The sequence below is a fragment of the Zonotrichia leucophrys genome, chromosome 7 (genome assembly GCF_028769735.1).
Source record: "Zonotrichia leucophrys gambelii isolate GWCS_2022_RI chromosome 7, RI_Zleu_2.0, whole genome shotgun sequence".
In the NCBI taxonomy this organism is placed as follows: Eukaryota; Metazoa; Chordata; class Aves; order Passeriformes; family Passerellidae; genus Zonotrichia; species Zonotrichia leucophrys.
The window spans coordinates 26,134,091-26,151,695 of record NC_088177.1 but is presented as its reverse complement, the minus strand read 5'-3'; the positions used below and the strand labels follow the sequence as shown (position 1 = coordinate 26,151,695).

General features: G+C 36.9%; 1 protein-coding gene across 4 annotated transcripts in view; it reads left to right on the top strand.

Moving 5' to 3' along the window:
* The window catches only part of UBR3 (ubiquitin protein ligase E3 component n-recognin 3), a 98,636-nt gene that overhangs the window by 6,875 nt on the left and 74,156 nt on the right, over window positions 1-17,605 (top strand). For all 4 annotated transcript variants that reach the window (XM_064718461.1, XM_064718460.1, XM_064718459.1 and 1 more), the window contains exons 2-7: window positions 5,104-5,243; window positions 5,631-5,789; window positions 6,781-6,924; window positions 7,551-7,600; window positions 10,182-10,248; window positions 14,003-14,133. In XM_064718461.1, the coding sequence (XP_064574531.1) occupies window positions 5,104-5,243; window positions 5,631-5,789; window positions 6,781-6,924; window positions 7,551-7,600; window positions 10,182-10,248; window positions 14,003-14,133 (691 nt within the window). The remainder of the gene's footprint in view (window positions 1-5,103; window positions 5,244-5,630; window positions 5,790-6,780; window positions 6,925-7,550; window positions 7,601-10,181; window positions 10,249-14,002; window positions 14,134-17,605) is intronic.

Genomic DNA, 17,605 nt, shown 5'->3' with positions numbered 1-17,605 from the left:
AACAATGAATTTTCTTTGCATTGAATTAATAGAATGGCTATTAGGTAACAAGGACTAAATGAACTGCCTCCTTCAGGATGCACCTCTGTTTCTGCACAGTTCCTGCACTGATAATAGCTCCAGCATGAAACATGTAAATACTTTCCAAGAAAGCTGCAAATTACTTATATATACACCTTGTCTGTTGGAGGCCTGGCCAAAGCTTAAGTTGATACCTATTAGTAAAATTCACACATCTCATTCAAGTCCTGAAGAAATTAAGATTGTTTTTGCATTTGTCTAGCACTGTGTAGTCACTTAGATCTCTGTCATATGAAGTATTTGGGTCAAAATACTACATGCTGTATGTTTGACCTGTTTAAATTCTCTTTGGAGAATTTTCTTAACCAGAAAATGTTTTTAACTGTTTTTGGAAAACTGTTTCTTGATTTTTGTTCTTTCAAGTAGATGTACTGTCCATGTACTTCAAGGTCTTGGAAGTCCATTCCTTCTCCTTCTTACTCATTTTTTCTTTAAAAAAGTCCTTATGATTGAAACTGCCAAATCTACTGTTTCTGATTGATAATGGGTACTTGCATACTAATAAAAATCACTGTAGTTTTGTCTGCTATACAGGATGTTTGTCTCAGGACTAACAGAAAAATAGAAATGCTCTGCAGAGCAGCTTTGACAGCTTTTTCTTTGACCTGGTGTGCTTCTTCATTTAATGTAGCACTGAGCTCCAAGAGAGCTTCTGTGAGTCATTGTCTCTCTTCCTGCTGTTCTGCAAGGATTGGAATAACTTCTTATTGCCCAGTCTCTGATTTCTAGCCTCCTAACCTGGCCAGTCAGCTTTGCCATCAAAGCTTAAAGCTGAAAAGATGTCTTTTAAAGTTGTTGGGTTTTTTTCCTTGAGAAGCCAGTAGTTATTCTGCTGTGTTTCGTTGTCCTCCGCTATTGACTCTGTTGCCTCTGTTTTGGAAGTTTTCTGGTTAGAAGAGTGAGACTGAGATCTTTTCAGTTGGCTTTGCCCCTCATAGCAGAAGTGCAAGTATTCAGTTTTGTCTAGGAGCTCTGTAGCTTGCAGTTTTCATAAAGAGCAGAAGAGTGCTCATTGCTTGGGTCTTGAGTCAGCACCACATTGATTCACTTTTGGAAGCCTGTTTTGTGGGTGAAAGGAATTTAACTAATGAAGTGCAGTTATTAGGGTGTGGGGAGGAACATGCCAAACTTAATTTTAATAGGAGCAGTAGGTTTATTTCTCTGCATTTCTTCAGAGTTATCATTGTATTTGTTAGGGACAAGTGGATTTACATAAAGCAACCCTACAATATATCCAAGCCCTTTTTCATTCAGATAATTTTCTAATCCTGATTATGAAAGTTTTACTTTGTTCTGAATTAAGATTTGGTTTGAGATTTGAACTGCAAAGGCGGGAAAAAACATTTAACACATAAGAAATGATGTAATGGGTTTGTAACAACTCAGAAACAATTGTAGCACTCAAAAAGTACTTTGTATCTTGCTTCTATTTTGTAGATTCAGAGTATGTATGAGTAGTATTTGTGTGTTAGTTTTGCAGTGGAGAGAGAACACATGCTTTTTAAAAAAGTTGTGTTGAATTCATATTTATCAAACTTCATTTGAATACTTTATGAAACATTGCATGATGTCAGTCATGAGGTATAGAGTGTGAATATGTATTATACCGTATATATACATATGAAATGTATATTATGTTTTAAATAAGAACTCAGTTTAGGTATGACTTACTGAACTGAAGACTCAAGTAGGGCTTTACTTTCTTTGCTTAAGAACTGATTTCCAGCAGTTTCCATTTGGATTCTGTTGCTTGGGTCCCAGATCCTTGTCCCGAAAAGCTTCTGTCAGTCAGGTACTCATAGTGCTGTAGTAGAGTGTGAAATTGGGATGTTTTCTTTTGGCAGTCTTGTGATCCAGTTTAAAAACAAATGACGGGAGGCAGGGGACAAAATAGTGAGAGGAAAGTGAGGGTAAAAATAGTCCATCTGTGCATATGTGAACTTATGTCAAGTTTCTGGAATGCAGCTGCAACTTGAGACACTGTGGGATGTCGTGGATGAAGGGCTGATCAAATGCTGTAAAGGTGTGGTCTGGCTGGTACTTAGGGCATTTATCAGCTGCTATGATAACTGTGGAGTAAAAGAACTCTCCTTTGAAGTGATGGAATTGCTTCCACAGTGAGCATTGTATCCACTTCTTGTGCTGGTGGATCAGGATGGCATTTTCCTGCATGGCTTTGTTTGAGATTTTGGGTTATTTTGTTCCCTGTGTTTTGCTCCCTGTCAGGTTAACAAGGAAAGGGATGATGGCAAAATGATTTGGGGATTTCAGTGTGATTTCCAAGGAGACTGGTCTGTGAGTTTTGGTGGATTTAAATTGGCCCAGTGAAATTTTTAATATATTCCTATAGGTAAATAACTTCTGCTGGCTTAGCTTCTGAACTGGTTTAACATAGGATCAGTCAAGTGCTAGTGCTAGAACCAATAAGAGGGCTGAAGACAGAGTTGTGGCAGGACTGATCTAATTCAACTAGGCTGTGAAGCTGTAGCCTAAAGGAGTTGTTTTACCTGAAGCCACTTGTAAAATGTATTTTTGAAATTCACAGTAAAATTATTAAAAATGGAAATAGTAGGAAATAATGGAATAAATCTGGGAAGTTTGACATTGAAGTTGTTCAGAAGATATTAATGCTGCTTATGTTTGTAACAAATGGTATTGCTTACTCATGTGGATGTCAGCAATGGTCTGCTTTTCACAAATAAGATATTAATGCAGTGTAAGACGTGTCAGATTTTTTTTTTAAATCATATGGAGAAGATTCTTTGTTAAAGTTAAGTTTTTATTTAGTTACAAGTTTACTGTTTGTTCTCTCCTTTTGCTAAAATTAGTCTTATCTTTTTGTGGAAAAGTGATTTCAAAGGCAGGGAAATGCATTGCTGTTTGAAGCTGCTGTGCTTTATGCATGTGACAGTGAAAGAACTTTTACTTACAGGGAATCGAATCTGGGTCCTTCATTGGTCTTCCAGGATCTGTGTTAATATAGCAATAACAGCACACCTTATAATTCAGTAATCCTTTCTTGATACTCTCAAGAAACAACCTATTCATAACTTTGATTTCCAGGATATGTGAAGTTTGGGCTGGTTAATCCATGCCCCTGAGATTGGTGCAGTTGGTCAGAGCACAGTGTTAGCAGTGCCAAGCTCGTGGGTCCATGGTCCTCCTGGGTCCCTTCTAACTCTGATCCTGTTGTGATGGGTTCAGAACTGGCATGGTGACATTGACTTCATGGGGAGCAGAGCTTATTTTCTGTGGAAGGAAGCCTTGTGCTTAGCAGAAACTGGGATTCAAAATGACTTTACCTGTGTGTTTTGTTACAGCGGCTTCCTTAGCTTGTGATCATAACCAGGGAAAAGATCTTTTGACAGAACATAAAATGTATGGGGGGGGGTGGGCTGTGAAAGATGGTAGAGTGCACTGTGTTCCTTCCTTTTGTGTCTTTTAGATCTTTATTTACTTTTGATCCCTTCTTATAAGGACAGTGGTGAAAGGAAAATCAATTACTGTAAAAGTAGGAAATACCATATTTTAGCATAGATGAAGCCACATTTGTGATTTATAGTTCAGGTTTCTGTTTGTGGCCAAGATGAATTTTGGATGACTAAAGAGAAAAAATGAATGACTTTTACAAGCCCCTTTGAATTCCCTGCAGTTGCAAATTGTGCTGTTTATCCATATTTGAACAATTAACATGGAGTGACTTTTCATAACTTCTGTGAATGTAGTAGGGAAAGTGGAAGGCAAAAGTGAACACTATTTATTTGGACATTTATTAACAGAAAGTCAGTTGTCACTGAGCTCTTTCTGTTCCAAGGATATATTGGGTTTATATACAAATAGCAAATCAACTGGCTAGTACTGTCCTTCTCTACCTTTTCTTAATAAAAAGTCTCATTTCTAATGTGCAAAAGCAAAGGAGAAGCTCTTAATCTTTAATCTTTGTGAATTTGCTAGCCATTTTTCTGAATTGCCATTTTAACTGTTGGACTGGTATTGGTTTTTTGGGGGGCATTTTTGCCTTTTTTTCTTGATTCACCTACTTTCTTTGTGCCTTTCTTCTATTTCCTTCTTCTCTTGAAGATGATTCTTCAGTGGTCCTCAAAGAAGAAAGGCTTAAGTTTTAGAAAGTAACTGGCTGCTTCTGGAAACCATGGCATAAATTTGGAAAACAGTTTTCAAAGTCAAACAAAGCTGTGTTTTTTTCCTCAGTTTTTTGCGTTAAAAAATTGTTAGTAAAATCTGGTGAATCTTTTCAGTAAAAGTTTATTGTTGTGTGATGTATTTTTAGACTATTCTTTGTTTAGTGTGGTTTTTGATGTGGGTAAATAACTCTTTGATGTTGTTATGTCCTTTCTAAAAATAGTTTGGGAGTTGAAAAGTATTCAGTGTCTCCTGAGTCAGGCTCATGTTAAGTGAGTAGGAAATCATTCGGTCTGCTCTAATGGGGTTTGGCTCAACATCATGTCACTGTGCATTAGCCAAGCCTCAGCTACTACCATGCAGGAATTTTCCAAAGAATAAATCTTTTCTTTTCTTTTTAAATGAAAGAATTTTGTAAGGATTTTGTAAATCATGGTTGCTGTACATTTGAAATGCACACTGATCCTGCACAGTCTTATGCCTTTTTAAGTTGTTTTTATTGTCAAGAGATATTTTTAAAAGTCATTATCTGAATGAGGACTTGAAAAATAAGACCGTCTGATTATGTCACAGAAAGGAGAAGAAAGTCAGTGTTCTTCTGATTGTTCAATGGAAGATAGTTCTGATATGTATGGGAAGAAGCTGAGATGTTAGATAAGTGAACTTTGAGCAGCAGAAAAAACATTGGCAGCTTTATAATTCTCTGGCCTCAGAATGAGAATGGGCTTGAACAGAGTAGCTGGAATTTCAGAATACCATTTCCATACCACCTTTAATGTAAAAGCATCTACTCTCTGAAAAATGGAAAAGGAAGACTTTTCTTAGTATATGTTAAAACTGCTGAGCTGTGCTTGGCTAACATTTTTCTCATCTGTTTTCTAGGTTTTGTAAAAGACACCGGATTAAATCGAATTCGAATGTTCCGTGTGTTCCGAAACACTTGTTGATGATGTCAGAATTAGTTCTTCCACAGTTCATCTTTAGTCTGATTCAGCATTTACGAGAGGGCTATAATGAGCCTGGTATGTTTTGGATTTGCACCTATCTAACATATCTTACCATGCTGTTAGCTCTTCTTGCAGTCTGTGAAGACACAGCACATGAATACTATCCCTAGTTGATGTCATTGTATTTTGTACCTCTCTTCCTAACAAAATTACAGCCTGACTAGGTGACTTGATTTTATTACCTGCTGGCATGTTTAAATATGTTTTAGGGGTTACCTAGCATTGTGCTGAGCTCTTCCAGAAAATGAATGAGATATAGTTTGAAATTGGTATGTGTGAATTTTAGAGCATTATGAATATATAAATTATTTTCATTTGCAATGGTTGTAACTGTTCTGCTTGTGACAATTTTGGCTGAATTACATTATATCTACACCAAAAGTTCTTCTTCTGTGGTTTCAGCTCTTGATCTGCCATCGGAGAAAGACCTTCATAAAATTCTCCAGGTTTTGGAGCCTCATGTTTCCTTCCTAGAAGACTTGACCAAAATGGGAGGTGCAATGAGATCGGTTCTTACCCAGGTTTTAACTAGCCAACAGTTCTACAAAGATCTTAGCTCTGGTATGTTTGTGTTATTTCTAATAATTAGATTTTCAAACTATGAAGCATTAAGAGCATAAGTTTTTATAATTTTAGTTTCTGCATGTTTTTATTTGACATCTCAAAACACAGAAAAAAGTGTATTTTTAAAGCTATTACGTTGATAGGAGGGTGAGCTTCAGGAGTGACTAGAAACATTTGTTTTTAAGACCTGTAAGAGCAAACATCTGATCTGTGTCCCAAATAAATGTATAAGTAAACATCTTTTCAGAAAAGTTTTTATAGGAAATCCATTCTAGCTTAGTACTTCCAAACTAGTCATAATAAGGTTATTTGAAGTGGAATATTTGTAACTCATTTTGGGATCTCTCTCACAGAGGTTACTGGAAGAAACCTGAATGGCAAAAGGCCATTGTCTGTCCTGCATTTCTGTGCAAAGCCTTTTTCATCTTTTTTTCTTAAACTTTACTACCACCACCATTATTCAGTCCTGTACCAAATCACAATAAATCTGAAAATGTTGGCAGTCACAACTAACCCCAAACCCCTAGTGTAAATTAACTCCATGTTGTTTTCTTGTGATAAGAGTTCTTTGCATAGGTACAGAACAAATAGTGGCTACTGTAGTTTTAAGTTGCCATAACTGGCTTGGGCAGCAGCTACTTAAAAGAGCAGGCAATCCCCAGATCTTTATTTGAAAGGAGGAACACTTAGTAAAGCTGCCTCAGGAGCAGTTCTCTTTATTATTTCCTTCCTTTCTCTCTCCTGTTTTAGTATTCAAATGGGAGTAATTTAATTACTCCTCTTTCCTATATGTGATGGATTTCCTGATACAGAAATACAGAAAGGGAATGGAAAGTAAGACATGCTTATCTGGACTCTTGAAATGGAGAATATGTGTTATTAAATTAAAATATTGTGGGCCATTTTTAAATTGCTTGCATAGAGTGTGAAGCATATGAACCGAGGAGCTGCTTTTGTGCTTTAATACTGTTTTATGTGTGTATTCAAGGTGTTGGAGAGAATGCATGTGCAAAGAAAAGTCATGAAAAGTACCTCATTGCTTTGAAAGGCTCTGGGTTGGCATTTCCTGAGGATAAAATTGCATGTAATATGCAGGAACAAGGAGCTGGAACTAGCACATTATCTGTTCAAGGTTTGTGTAGAAAAATATTTTAAGGGAAAACTTGATTATTGATGGGTTTTATATAAACTGCTTTGGGTATATTTTTAAGAAAAGCTAATCTTAATGAAACTTAGAGAATTACCTGTTATTTATTGCATTACCAAATTAAAGGACTTTTACTTCTATCAGCAAAGCTAAGCATGTTAACTTCTTGTTGCTAATATGCTAAGCACCATTTTTCCAGTCATAATATTGGTGGAATTTGAGTAGGCAAGATGTAATTGCTTATAGTGAAATTTTGCCACTACAACAAAGTGATTATCAATCCACAGCCCTTCTTCTTATAAAGGTTCTGTGGATTTTATTTTGTTTGGTCACTAAAGTCCATCAGACTTTATTATTTATCAGAGTTTTTTATTCAATTTCGGAAAGAATGTTTGTTAACACAGCGCACTGAAGTTCTGCAATGGCATGGATTTGCAAATCTCTGGTTTTGTATTGCTTGGAAATCTTACTCCAACTTCAGTCCACTGCTCTGTATCTTTTGAAGAAGATTAATGTAGTGTTCCATTTCATGCTGGCTTAAATATCTTAAAATACTGTCTTTTCAATAATAGACTTATGAAAAGAATCTCTGAACTTTTTTATTTCAAAAGGTTTGGCAGGTGGTACAGCAACATCAGGACAAGGGGATTCTTCAGATGAGGTGAGACTTTTTCAAGACTGTAATGACCTGCAACAGAATATTAAAGGGAGGGAATGCTTGCAGCCAAATCCCACAAATCTCATTACTTATATCTGCCCTACATTGTCCCAATTTTAGTAATTAGGAAAAATGGAGGTATAAAGGAATAGATCTCATGCCTTTGATTTACTAAGGACCTCTTGAAAAATCTTGAGGTTTGCTAATACTGTTCCAGTTTAATTTATGTATGTAACTGAGAAGAAACCTGTGTAGGTATTCCAGAAATCACTATCAAGTAAATTGGGCTTGATTAAAGCAAACTTAGAGCAGGTAATGCTATGAGTGGTGTTAGCAGTTTCTGGCACTTGAGAATCCAGCTGAACTGGTGATAGCAGCAGTGAGAATTTCTCTGTAGATAAATTCCCATGTGTAGACTTGACCTTACTTACCAAACATATGGAGTGGGAGTAAAAAGGAGAGAATCTCATTTTGAGTTGAGCTTTAATAAATAAGTGGAAGAAAGTTAAATTCTGGTAGAGTAACTTCATCAATTTTCTCAGCTATTTAAAATCTAATTTCAACTAGTAAGCCTTAGCAGACGTTTTGGTAGGGTAACATAACAGACTTCAAATAATGGAAAGAGATATCCCATATAAAAACATGAATCCCTCAGTGTGGCAAAAGCATTCATGGACTGTGTTTCATTTGATTCCTTGGAACATAAAATCTTGAACAGGAGGACAGGTTTAGAGAGGGCCTTTTTTCTCCTTTTGCAGAAAGGAAAACATGGGAAATAACAGCCATCCTACAGATTCATATTTTCCTTCAAACCATCTACTATTGTAGAAGTAAACATAAGTACTGAACTGTGCAAAACTTTCCCAAGCTGTTTAGTTACCTGCAAAAGTACTGTCCTGATTTGTTATCTAGGTAAATTTTGTAATCTAGTGTTCCATCTGTGAAACAATGCTGCCATTAGGTCTTGGTGAAAAAGAACATTTTTAACCTTTCTACACTCATTTTAAATAGTGGTGGAAGAAAATACTGTTAAAAGTGTGCTCTTGCCACATTTCTTAATTATAACATAGTTTTACTCTGCTCTAAGAGAATATAATCAGGTATTAAAAATGAACTGTAAATGCCCTGTGTAACTGACATGGGAGTACAGAGGAGAGGAAAGTTATTTTTCTGATAAGCATTTCAGCTTTCCACCTGCACAGTCTATTTTGACTTTTGATGAAAGGTGTGAACTTCCTTTTCAGTAATTTGTAATTGCAAAGCAGCTCATTATTAAGAAAAAGATTATAAAAACAAATAATTAACTTTCTTTACTGATGGCTTTTTCAGGGCAGGAGACTTGAGTTGCAGAGTCCTGCAGTTTATAGTAATATCCCAACAAATTTGTTTTCTTTTTTTCTTGAGAATACATGGCCCCTCTGACTGGGGACTGGGCAGTGGCAACACCCTGAGAATTTAATGACTCATTCCTGATGGAAGTACCAGAGGCACCCTGTGATCACAAAGACCACAGGATGCCTAAGTATTCAAATGTGTGTCCATCTTAAAATGGATTTTCATTTTTCAAGATGGAGGAAATGAAAGGGTAGACAAAATCAGACCTTTCATTTACACCATGCTTGTGGCCAGTCCTTAGGTATAAAGTGTGAACAATCTTCTTCCCCAAGGAAGGATAGTAACTTCTTGAGATTCAGGTTCTTTATCATTCCAGAGGAGTTTGGAAGTAAAACATGGCATTTGCTTAGGGGAGAAGGATTTTGAGTACTTAGTTTTAACAGTAGATATCTGTATTAATTATATCTCATTTTATTAGCTCCAGTAAGAATCTATATTTCTGGTTTCATTAGGACTACCAGTGTTGGCAAAGATCCATGAAACGTGTAGTATACTCCTGTGATGTCACATGCTTTTTTAAGATGCAGTGTTAGATTTTGTGAAGTGGTGGTGGAGATGTTTTTAACTTGTATTACATTTTGGAACCTTTGCTGTTTAGTTTGTGGAGTACCTTGAAAGCTTCAGATGACAAGTGCCTGTGTAAAATGTTTCTGTTATTCTCTAGGGAACAAGCAGTTAGAATTGGCCTTGTAAAGGTGTCACAAATACTTTATTCCTGCATCAAAAGTTTGTTGGTTAGAGAGTATATAACTAATTATATATGTTGCCAACTTTGATACACATTATGTTGGCTGATATTTTTTCTCTGAAACAATACCTGACAAACCCTGCAAGTGGATAAGGTAAAATCTTAGATGTGCAAAGATTAGAAATTTTGTAGTGTTAAACTTTTGTAGCAATAAGTTTTAGAAATCAAAGTAACTAACCTTACAAAATAAATAAAATAAATGTGGATGATAAGGCTGCCTGTAGAGGGAAAAAGAGAACTTAAAAAATTGTTTTTCTCTAAAGGGTTGCTCACAATGCGTGATTCCTGTAAACAGTAAAAGTGTTTTTGTTGTAAGAATATGTTGAAGGTTTCTCTGTTTTAGTTTGGTGGTTAAACCAGAATTTTAAGAGCATACAATCTCTTGGCACTAAGTTTCTGAGTATATGATTGTCAATCTTTAAAACTCTTCCTCTGCCCCAGGAGGACCAGGATGGTAGCCAAGGTGTGGGAAAGCGCAAGAGGGTGAAACTAAGCAGCACCACCAAAGGTATTTATAAAGTACTGATCTCAGTTCATCATGTTTGCTTTATGTTTGTCTTAAAAAATATCCAGGGGTACTCAATTCACTTCCCAAGCACTGTAGTGCTGCACGTGACAGGTATTAACATAGCATAGTCTGAAAATGACTAGCAAGTGAAAATGTGGTCATTGGCAGGTTGGATTTCCCTTGAGTGAGTACCTGTGTCTGGGACTCTGTTTGACCATTTTGTCACCTCTGTGTTGTAAGCTGACCTGCAAAAATTCATTCAGTTTTCACTGTGTGCAATATAGCTTTACAAAACAGGTGTTTGATGTATCTGTTGTTAACAAATTTATTTTTGATTGTGCCACTGTGCGGTATGATTGTGTTAGCAGCCAGGCAAGAATGGTTCTCTCTGGTTCTGGTTGGTCTTTTAGTAGTTTGTTAATGTTTAAGGTAAAATACTTGAATTAAATCTCTCTTGAAACCACTCCATTTTTTTCTTCTAGCTTGAAATTAGTCCCTTTTGCAGTTTCTAGTCCAACATGAGTAGCATTCACATTGAGGTCACTGCAAGTTTTAATTCAAGAGCAACCATAGGCTAGACAAAATGGTTCTGTCTGGTACTTGACATGTTTCTGTGCTGAAAAGTGTTTAATAATATTTAAATGCTATTGTTAAATAAAGAAGAATTTTTTGATTGTGTTTTTTTATTATGAGTGTGAGGAGACTGACATAGGAAGTGCGATGAGTTGAAAGCCTTGAGAAAAGAATATTTGGGTAGAGGAATTGTAGGGAAAGTTGGAATAAAGTTTCTGGAAGGTCTCTGGAATGAAAGTTTGGAGCCTGAGTTTTAAATGCAGAGGTTCTTGAATCAATGAAATAGTATGATGTGAGGAGTATGGGAAAGTAAGATTGATTGTTTCTAGTGTTTCCAGATTTAAGGAAAAATGATGAGGAAGCTGAAAAAGCAGAGAACTAAAGGTTCTGGCAACAGTGTTGTTTAGAGGCGATCTTAAAAACGATGTGAGAAAGATTGTGGTAGAGATGTGGAAGAGGCAGTAGTTTTGGAGATATGCAGGAAACATAGAGGCATCCAAGTAAGGTTCTCTTACTTGGATTTAAGAGGCTGTTAGCTTGTCTGAAAGATGAATTAGAGTCAGGCAACACAAGGAAAAAATGCTGCTGTTCTGATGCATAATAACTCATTAGGGAAAGAGGCAGGGAGGAAGCCCAGATTTAGAAGCTTCCTGATCAGAAAACCAATATCAGCAGTGGCATTTCAGGATAAGTGAGACTTGAATTCCACATTTCATTTTCCCCCAGGATTGTAGTCTTCCCCCTCTGAGGCATCCCAACATGGACTATGATCATGATGTTGATAGCTCCTAATATCTGCCCCAGAGGAGGGAGTCTGCCAAAGGGGGAAGGGTAAGTATCTGTTTTTATTAAATATCAAATAGTTTTCTGAAGTTTTCAGTATTCATATTTTATGTCCAATAGGGTATAAAATAAGAGTATGAAAAGAAAATTTTGGAAAACTGAGTATTGAATAAAAACAGATTTACCTTTTCTATATAAGCAAACTCCCTATCCCATCCTAGCTCTGCAGTGGTACTGTCTTCATCAGGGCTATATACTGAGGGTATATTGGAATGCTACATCTTATATTCCAGAGAGATATTTACAACACTCTGTGAGGTGTTTTGTGGCACAAAGAAAGAATAAAATATTTCTTTAAAGAAAGTGCAGTTTTTCAGCTGAGGTTCACTCATGCAGGTATGGGACTGAGTAGTGAGAATTTTTTTTTACTCTGTTTTAAAACCTCATCCTGCCTCCATCTGAAATACCAGATGATTTTTAAACCCGGAGACACTGTTTTTTTTTAAAAATAAATTTAAAATCTAGTGATGCTTTTCAGAAGAGTAGGAACATTAGTCCCAGCATTCTTGATAAATGTTCCAGGTTTGGTTAAGAGCATTCTGCCTACTCAAATTATATAGCAGGTGTAAGCAGGTGTGTATTGTTGTGTCCCTGCCTCAAAGTGCTGCATGGAGTACTGGATATGTCCTGTTCACCTGTGCTGTGTGTCAGAGAAAGCTGCACACTCAGTGACAGATACAGGCTTGTGTCATGTCCATGCCTGCTGTTCTCACTCAGAAGCATTTGGCATGTGCCTAAACTTGTGCTCTCTGTTCTGTGGGCAGAGCACTTCAGTCTTGCATGGTTACCAAGCTTTCCTGGGCAGTCAAATCACACATGCAACTTCATAACAAGAGATGAGGAAGAGAACATAAATGAGCATCATATGTTTGTTGCTCTAGGTGATGTGTAATACCTTTCAAATTAGTTTAATATTTATTGATATTACAACATATTATAATATCTTTTATGATTATATAAAGGTAGTGTTTTATATCAATGCTTGTCAAAAGTATTGAATAAAACATATACATTTTTTGTGACTTGCTTGAGTCTTGAGGAGAACCCTAAAATTTAAGTCTGGGCAAATTGGTTACTTGCCTGGGGAACTCTGACACTTGCTAATGGCGGAAAATTGAGGTAATTCCTGCTTAGGAAGAGCACAAATGTCTGTCTTGCCTAGAACAGGCACAAAGCTATCCAGTGCAGTCTCTAAAGCTGTCACACTTCAATGAAGATGTGAGTCTTCAAGGCCAGGTGATGTTCAGTGCAAATGTTTTTGGATGTGTGCAGATGGCAGCACTTCATGCACTCCTGTTGGAATATGTGATTTTGTGTGGAGCTCTGTATCCTCAGGTGTAGTTGATTTCTAGGTATAGAGAAGCAGTAGTATTATTACTTTAGTCCTCATGTGTTACTGGAGTGAACACCACCTGTTGTAGTTGTAAAGCATAATTTTTCAAGAGGTTGATTATTTATGAAGAGTCTTTATATTTTAGTTTTTTGAAAACAGAGTTAATATGATTTATGCTCTATCAAGTGATCATTTCATGCAGTTTTTTCTAGCAAAGGTCAGATTGCAGCTTTGCAATCAGGAAACTGATCTGCTTGAAAACACAGCTGACAAAATGGAAAGATCCTGGACTTGATTCCTATGTAGGTGCCCCACAGGGACCTACTATCAGTATGAGTAAAGGGGCGGAGTGAGTGGGCAGGAAAGGGGAAAGATGAGAATGTCTCTCCTGCTACTGTCAGGGGCTAGTGCCTCCTGATTATCTGGGTATGATAATTTTTGTATTTAAAAAACCCAGCAAACAGCTTAGTGGTTGGTCAGTCAGTGCATGTACTGCTTTGAAAGTAAGAATAAAGGATACATTATTGCTTCTGTTTATTTTGCTTAGAGCTTGGTAAAGTTGTTTAGGTAATAGAATTAATCACTTAATCATAAACTGTATTTTTTTGTTTTGGTATTTTAACTTCAGTTAAGCAGTAATCTACAATGTTTCCCTTGGTTAAGTAGTTGTGTAAATATTGTGCAATTTGCTGTCATGCATTATAATCAGTGTAGCTTTTACAGTCAGGTGATGTGATTCAATGCAATCAATGAAAATTGATAGAATTGTACTGAAAACTTTCACTGGCTTCTCTGGGAGATTCTTTTTATAGCTACAGACTCTGACACTCTGCAATATTGGTGATCTTAATTTTCCAGTGTTTAAAAAGAAATTATTTACAGAATGAACTAAGATGTTCTTCAATTTTTGTTACTGAATTTTTGTATGACTGCAACAGCACTATTATTGTTCTTAGTTTTAACACTTACTGCATTACACATGCCCTGCTTCAACTTTTTATGCAGATCAGTCTATCATGGATGTTTTGAAGCATAAATGTTTTCTAGAAGAATTATTATTTTGGACAATAAAATACGAGTTTCCGCAGAAGATGGTGACTTTCTTACTCAACATGCTACCAGATCAAGATTATAAGGTACTTGGCCTTACTTAATTCAAACCTAAGTATCTTTTTATATTCACATACTTAGTGTGTATTATCCTTTGCAGGACACTATGTGTACTCATGTTTGAATAATAAGTAGTAAAATAATGCAGATCTTTAACTTGTTTTGAGTATTTTATAAGAAGTTCCTAAGTGTTTAGTATTTGAAAACCAATGTGGACAAAACAAGATGGATAACTCTGGAGCAGCACTATTAATTTTGATTGATGATTTATTTTCCTTTTTGTCTGTTATTGCATGTTTGCATGTGATGGATTTTGTTTCATTTTATTTTACTTTGCAATTTGTTTTTGTCACTTAAAACACATGGATAGCACTGTATGATTCTGTAGTGTGGTATGACTAGGGAATAATTGCAGTGATTTCATTCCTGTTTCAATTCTTGTAGTAGGCAGTGGTTTTTCCAGCCAGGCCATTACAGTGTGAGTGTTCTTGCTGCAGCTATGCTCTAGGTGATTTTGGCAGCCTTCCAGGCGCTTCCTTACAGAGTTTTGCAGTTGTCCCTACGAAGTATCTCCTGGCCCAGAGTTGTGGAGACTGGATGTCATCTTCCTGTTTTAAATCTTGGTGTGCAGCCAGGTTTGGTTGTTTGCTCCACATGTTCCCAAGACCTAGTATACATAGCAATCAGGCTTAACATTTTGCTCTGATCATGTCATACCCTTGAGCTGTGCAAATATTTTGGACCTTCTCAATGCCTGCTGGGAGGAAAAGATCACAAAATTCTGCAGTCCAGATATGCAGATTTTTTCAAAAATATTTGTTTATAATGGGACAACACTATATTTGTGCCTCCTTAAAACCTTGCTGCATCAAAACAAAGGACATAAAGATAACTTGCAAGGAAGAAAAAGCCAAGATATGGGCCTTGAGCACTACTGTGTCCATCTCAAGACACCACTTTGATTTGGGATACCAGCAAAGATTCATCCTGGTCTTAGATTCAGCTAATACATGAGGAGACATTAGGACTTCCTAACTGATGATCCATTGCTATGAAGCTTGAATTCTTCCTGATATTTGGACACGCTCATGGACATCCAGTTCTCCTGATCCATTGCCAGCTAAATTCCTGCCTGTAAAAACAGCCAGCTGCTACCAGCATGCAGAAGAATCTGGTAAGTGTTGCTGTGTTTCCCTTACAACTGTACCATGTAATAACATCAGCTTCTAAGTATTGTGGGATCTTTCTTCCTTTGACAATGAGCCATAGTCTTCAGTGACTTTATTCATTATCTTTCTTCACTCAGAGTGGAGATCATGGTGTATTTGGTCTCTCTAGTGATTGCCACTTTTAACTGGAAATAGTCCATTTTCTACCCACCAATACTGCATGCTCAGATTGAAAGGTTTTTATAAACTTTTTTGGTTGGTTGGTTTTTTTGTTACCAATTTCGTACTGGCTTTCATTAAGCAGTTAATTCCTACGTTAAAGCTTTAGTAGAAGCACAAATACCAAGTGTTCAAAATTCTTTCAGAATCTGTGTTTAATTGTCGTGGTCGTCTAAATGGCATTTTAAATAGTAGAGGAGACTCAGAGCAGGAAATGTATCACATAGCAGTACTAGGGAGGCAGTAAACTTTTTTTCACAAGAAACCTTTGCTTTGTTGCAAAACTGTCAATGCTGCATGAATTTTAAACATGTTTAAGAGGCCTGTGGTTAATTTACAAGGAGTGGCTCTACCTTTTACATGGAAAAGAGAGAACATAACATTTTGGGATGAGTTAGAAGAATGTTTTATCTTACATACTTCCATTTAGCTTTTTTGAAAGAAAAGCCTGTTTGCTGATTAATCGTACTGCATTCTCAAACAACAGGAATACCTCTAGGGATTTAAACTGTTCCAAATGGTCTTGCAGCTTTCTGCTACTTTCTCTCATCCCATCTACACTACATGTACTGTTCTAATTTTTTCTCTGTCTGCTGTTGTGCAATTTATCTGATTCTTTGTGAGGCAATTTAGCTCATTAAATCAGCAGAATTCTGCTAGGTTGGATTCCTGGTAAACTGAGGGAGATAGCTGGACATAGAGCACAGAGCTGCCTATCTGCATATGCTTTGGAATTGTTGAAATCTCTGACCTCCAGCATAAGCGTATGAGAATCCATCACTGCCCTGTGTAGCAGTCACTGAACCACTAGCAATCTCAGCTACACAGATTTTTTTTTTTTTTTTTAAATAGGAAAGCAAACTTCCCGTTAGGGATTCCCAGTACTGAAAAGAGGTGTTGAAAGGGGTGGGCTAAAACCCTGGGTTAACTAGCTCTTCCCTCTCTCCCCACTTTGGCAAATGAGAGAGACAGCACAACAAAAAGTGTGGTCTTTGCCTTACAGATTTGTGCTTGAGGCATCCCTTCCATCACTCTCTGACATTTGAAGCTTGGAAGACTTACAAATGAAGAAAAAGAGAGCAGAAGAAAAATTTATTGAAGCTTCCAAGAAATTAAAGGTGTTGTGGTGTGGACCAGAGGAAAAATAAAAGGCCCGAGAAAGAGACTTTCCTGTGACCAAGGAGAAGGCAAAGAATGTGTTGGCAGTAAACAGGAAGATGCTGGAAGAGTGTAAATCATCCAAGAGCAGAGCCTTGCTGAAATCTTGCTGAAAAATGCAGAAGCATCTGGACATAATGAATCAACAAACATAATTAACAGAAATGCTGTGCTGTGTCAGGCACCTCCCATAGTGACCCTCGGGGCAGCTATTACAGCAACAGGACTTCACCAACCCCTGGATATGCTGTTCTACAAATTCTGTAGAGCAGTTTTTCTATTGGAACCTTAATTTTAGTGCAGCATTCAGCTGGCAGAAGTAGTTTACATCTTAGCATTGAGAATATAAACATGGGAGATGTAAGTTCTAACTGAAGCATGGGGTTGGTGTTAGTCTCCAGAGAGTTCTGGGATTGAAGTTGAGTGGTCACCAAGAGGAAAGGCCAGCTGAAAAAATTACCTTTGTTTCTCTAGAGGTAGAAAAGTCAGTGAAGATAATTAGATGCACAGGAAGCATGTGTGTCTTAGGAAGCTTTCTTGCAGAAGGTTGGAGCTGAGTATTTGGAAACGTGGTATGACAGAAATTGCATTCTTGCTGCATTCTATATTTTTCCTTTGTTGTGTATATAGCTTTGGCCACTGAAAGAAAGGATATGTGGATGGACTGATTTGGCCTACTGTGCCTGGTTTTGTGTGCTGACTGCAGTTTACCACAGTATTTCAGCTTCTAAACTTTTGGAATGAGTTTAGTTTCTTCCTCTCAAAATTGGGAAGGGTTGGATTTGTTTGTTTAACTTGCAAGTGAATATAGGAGTAAAGCTTCTGTCTTTCCTTTAGTTAAGTGTTTTCTAGAGTCTCTACTATTATACTGTAGTGAGAGCAAATTTACAGTACTTTCAGAAGTTTATTATGGTAAATGAGTGAGGCACAAAAAATTTTGATGCATGCCAAT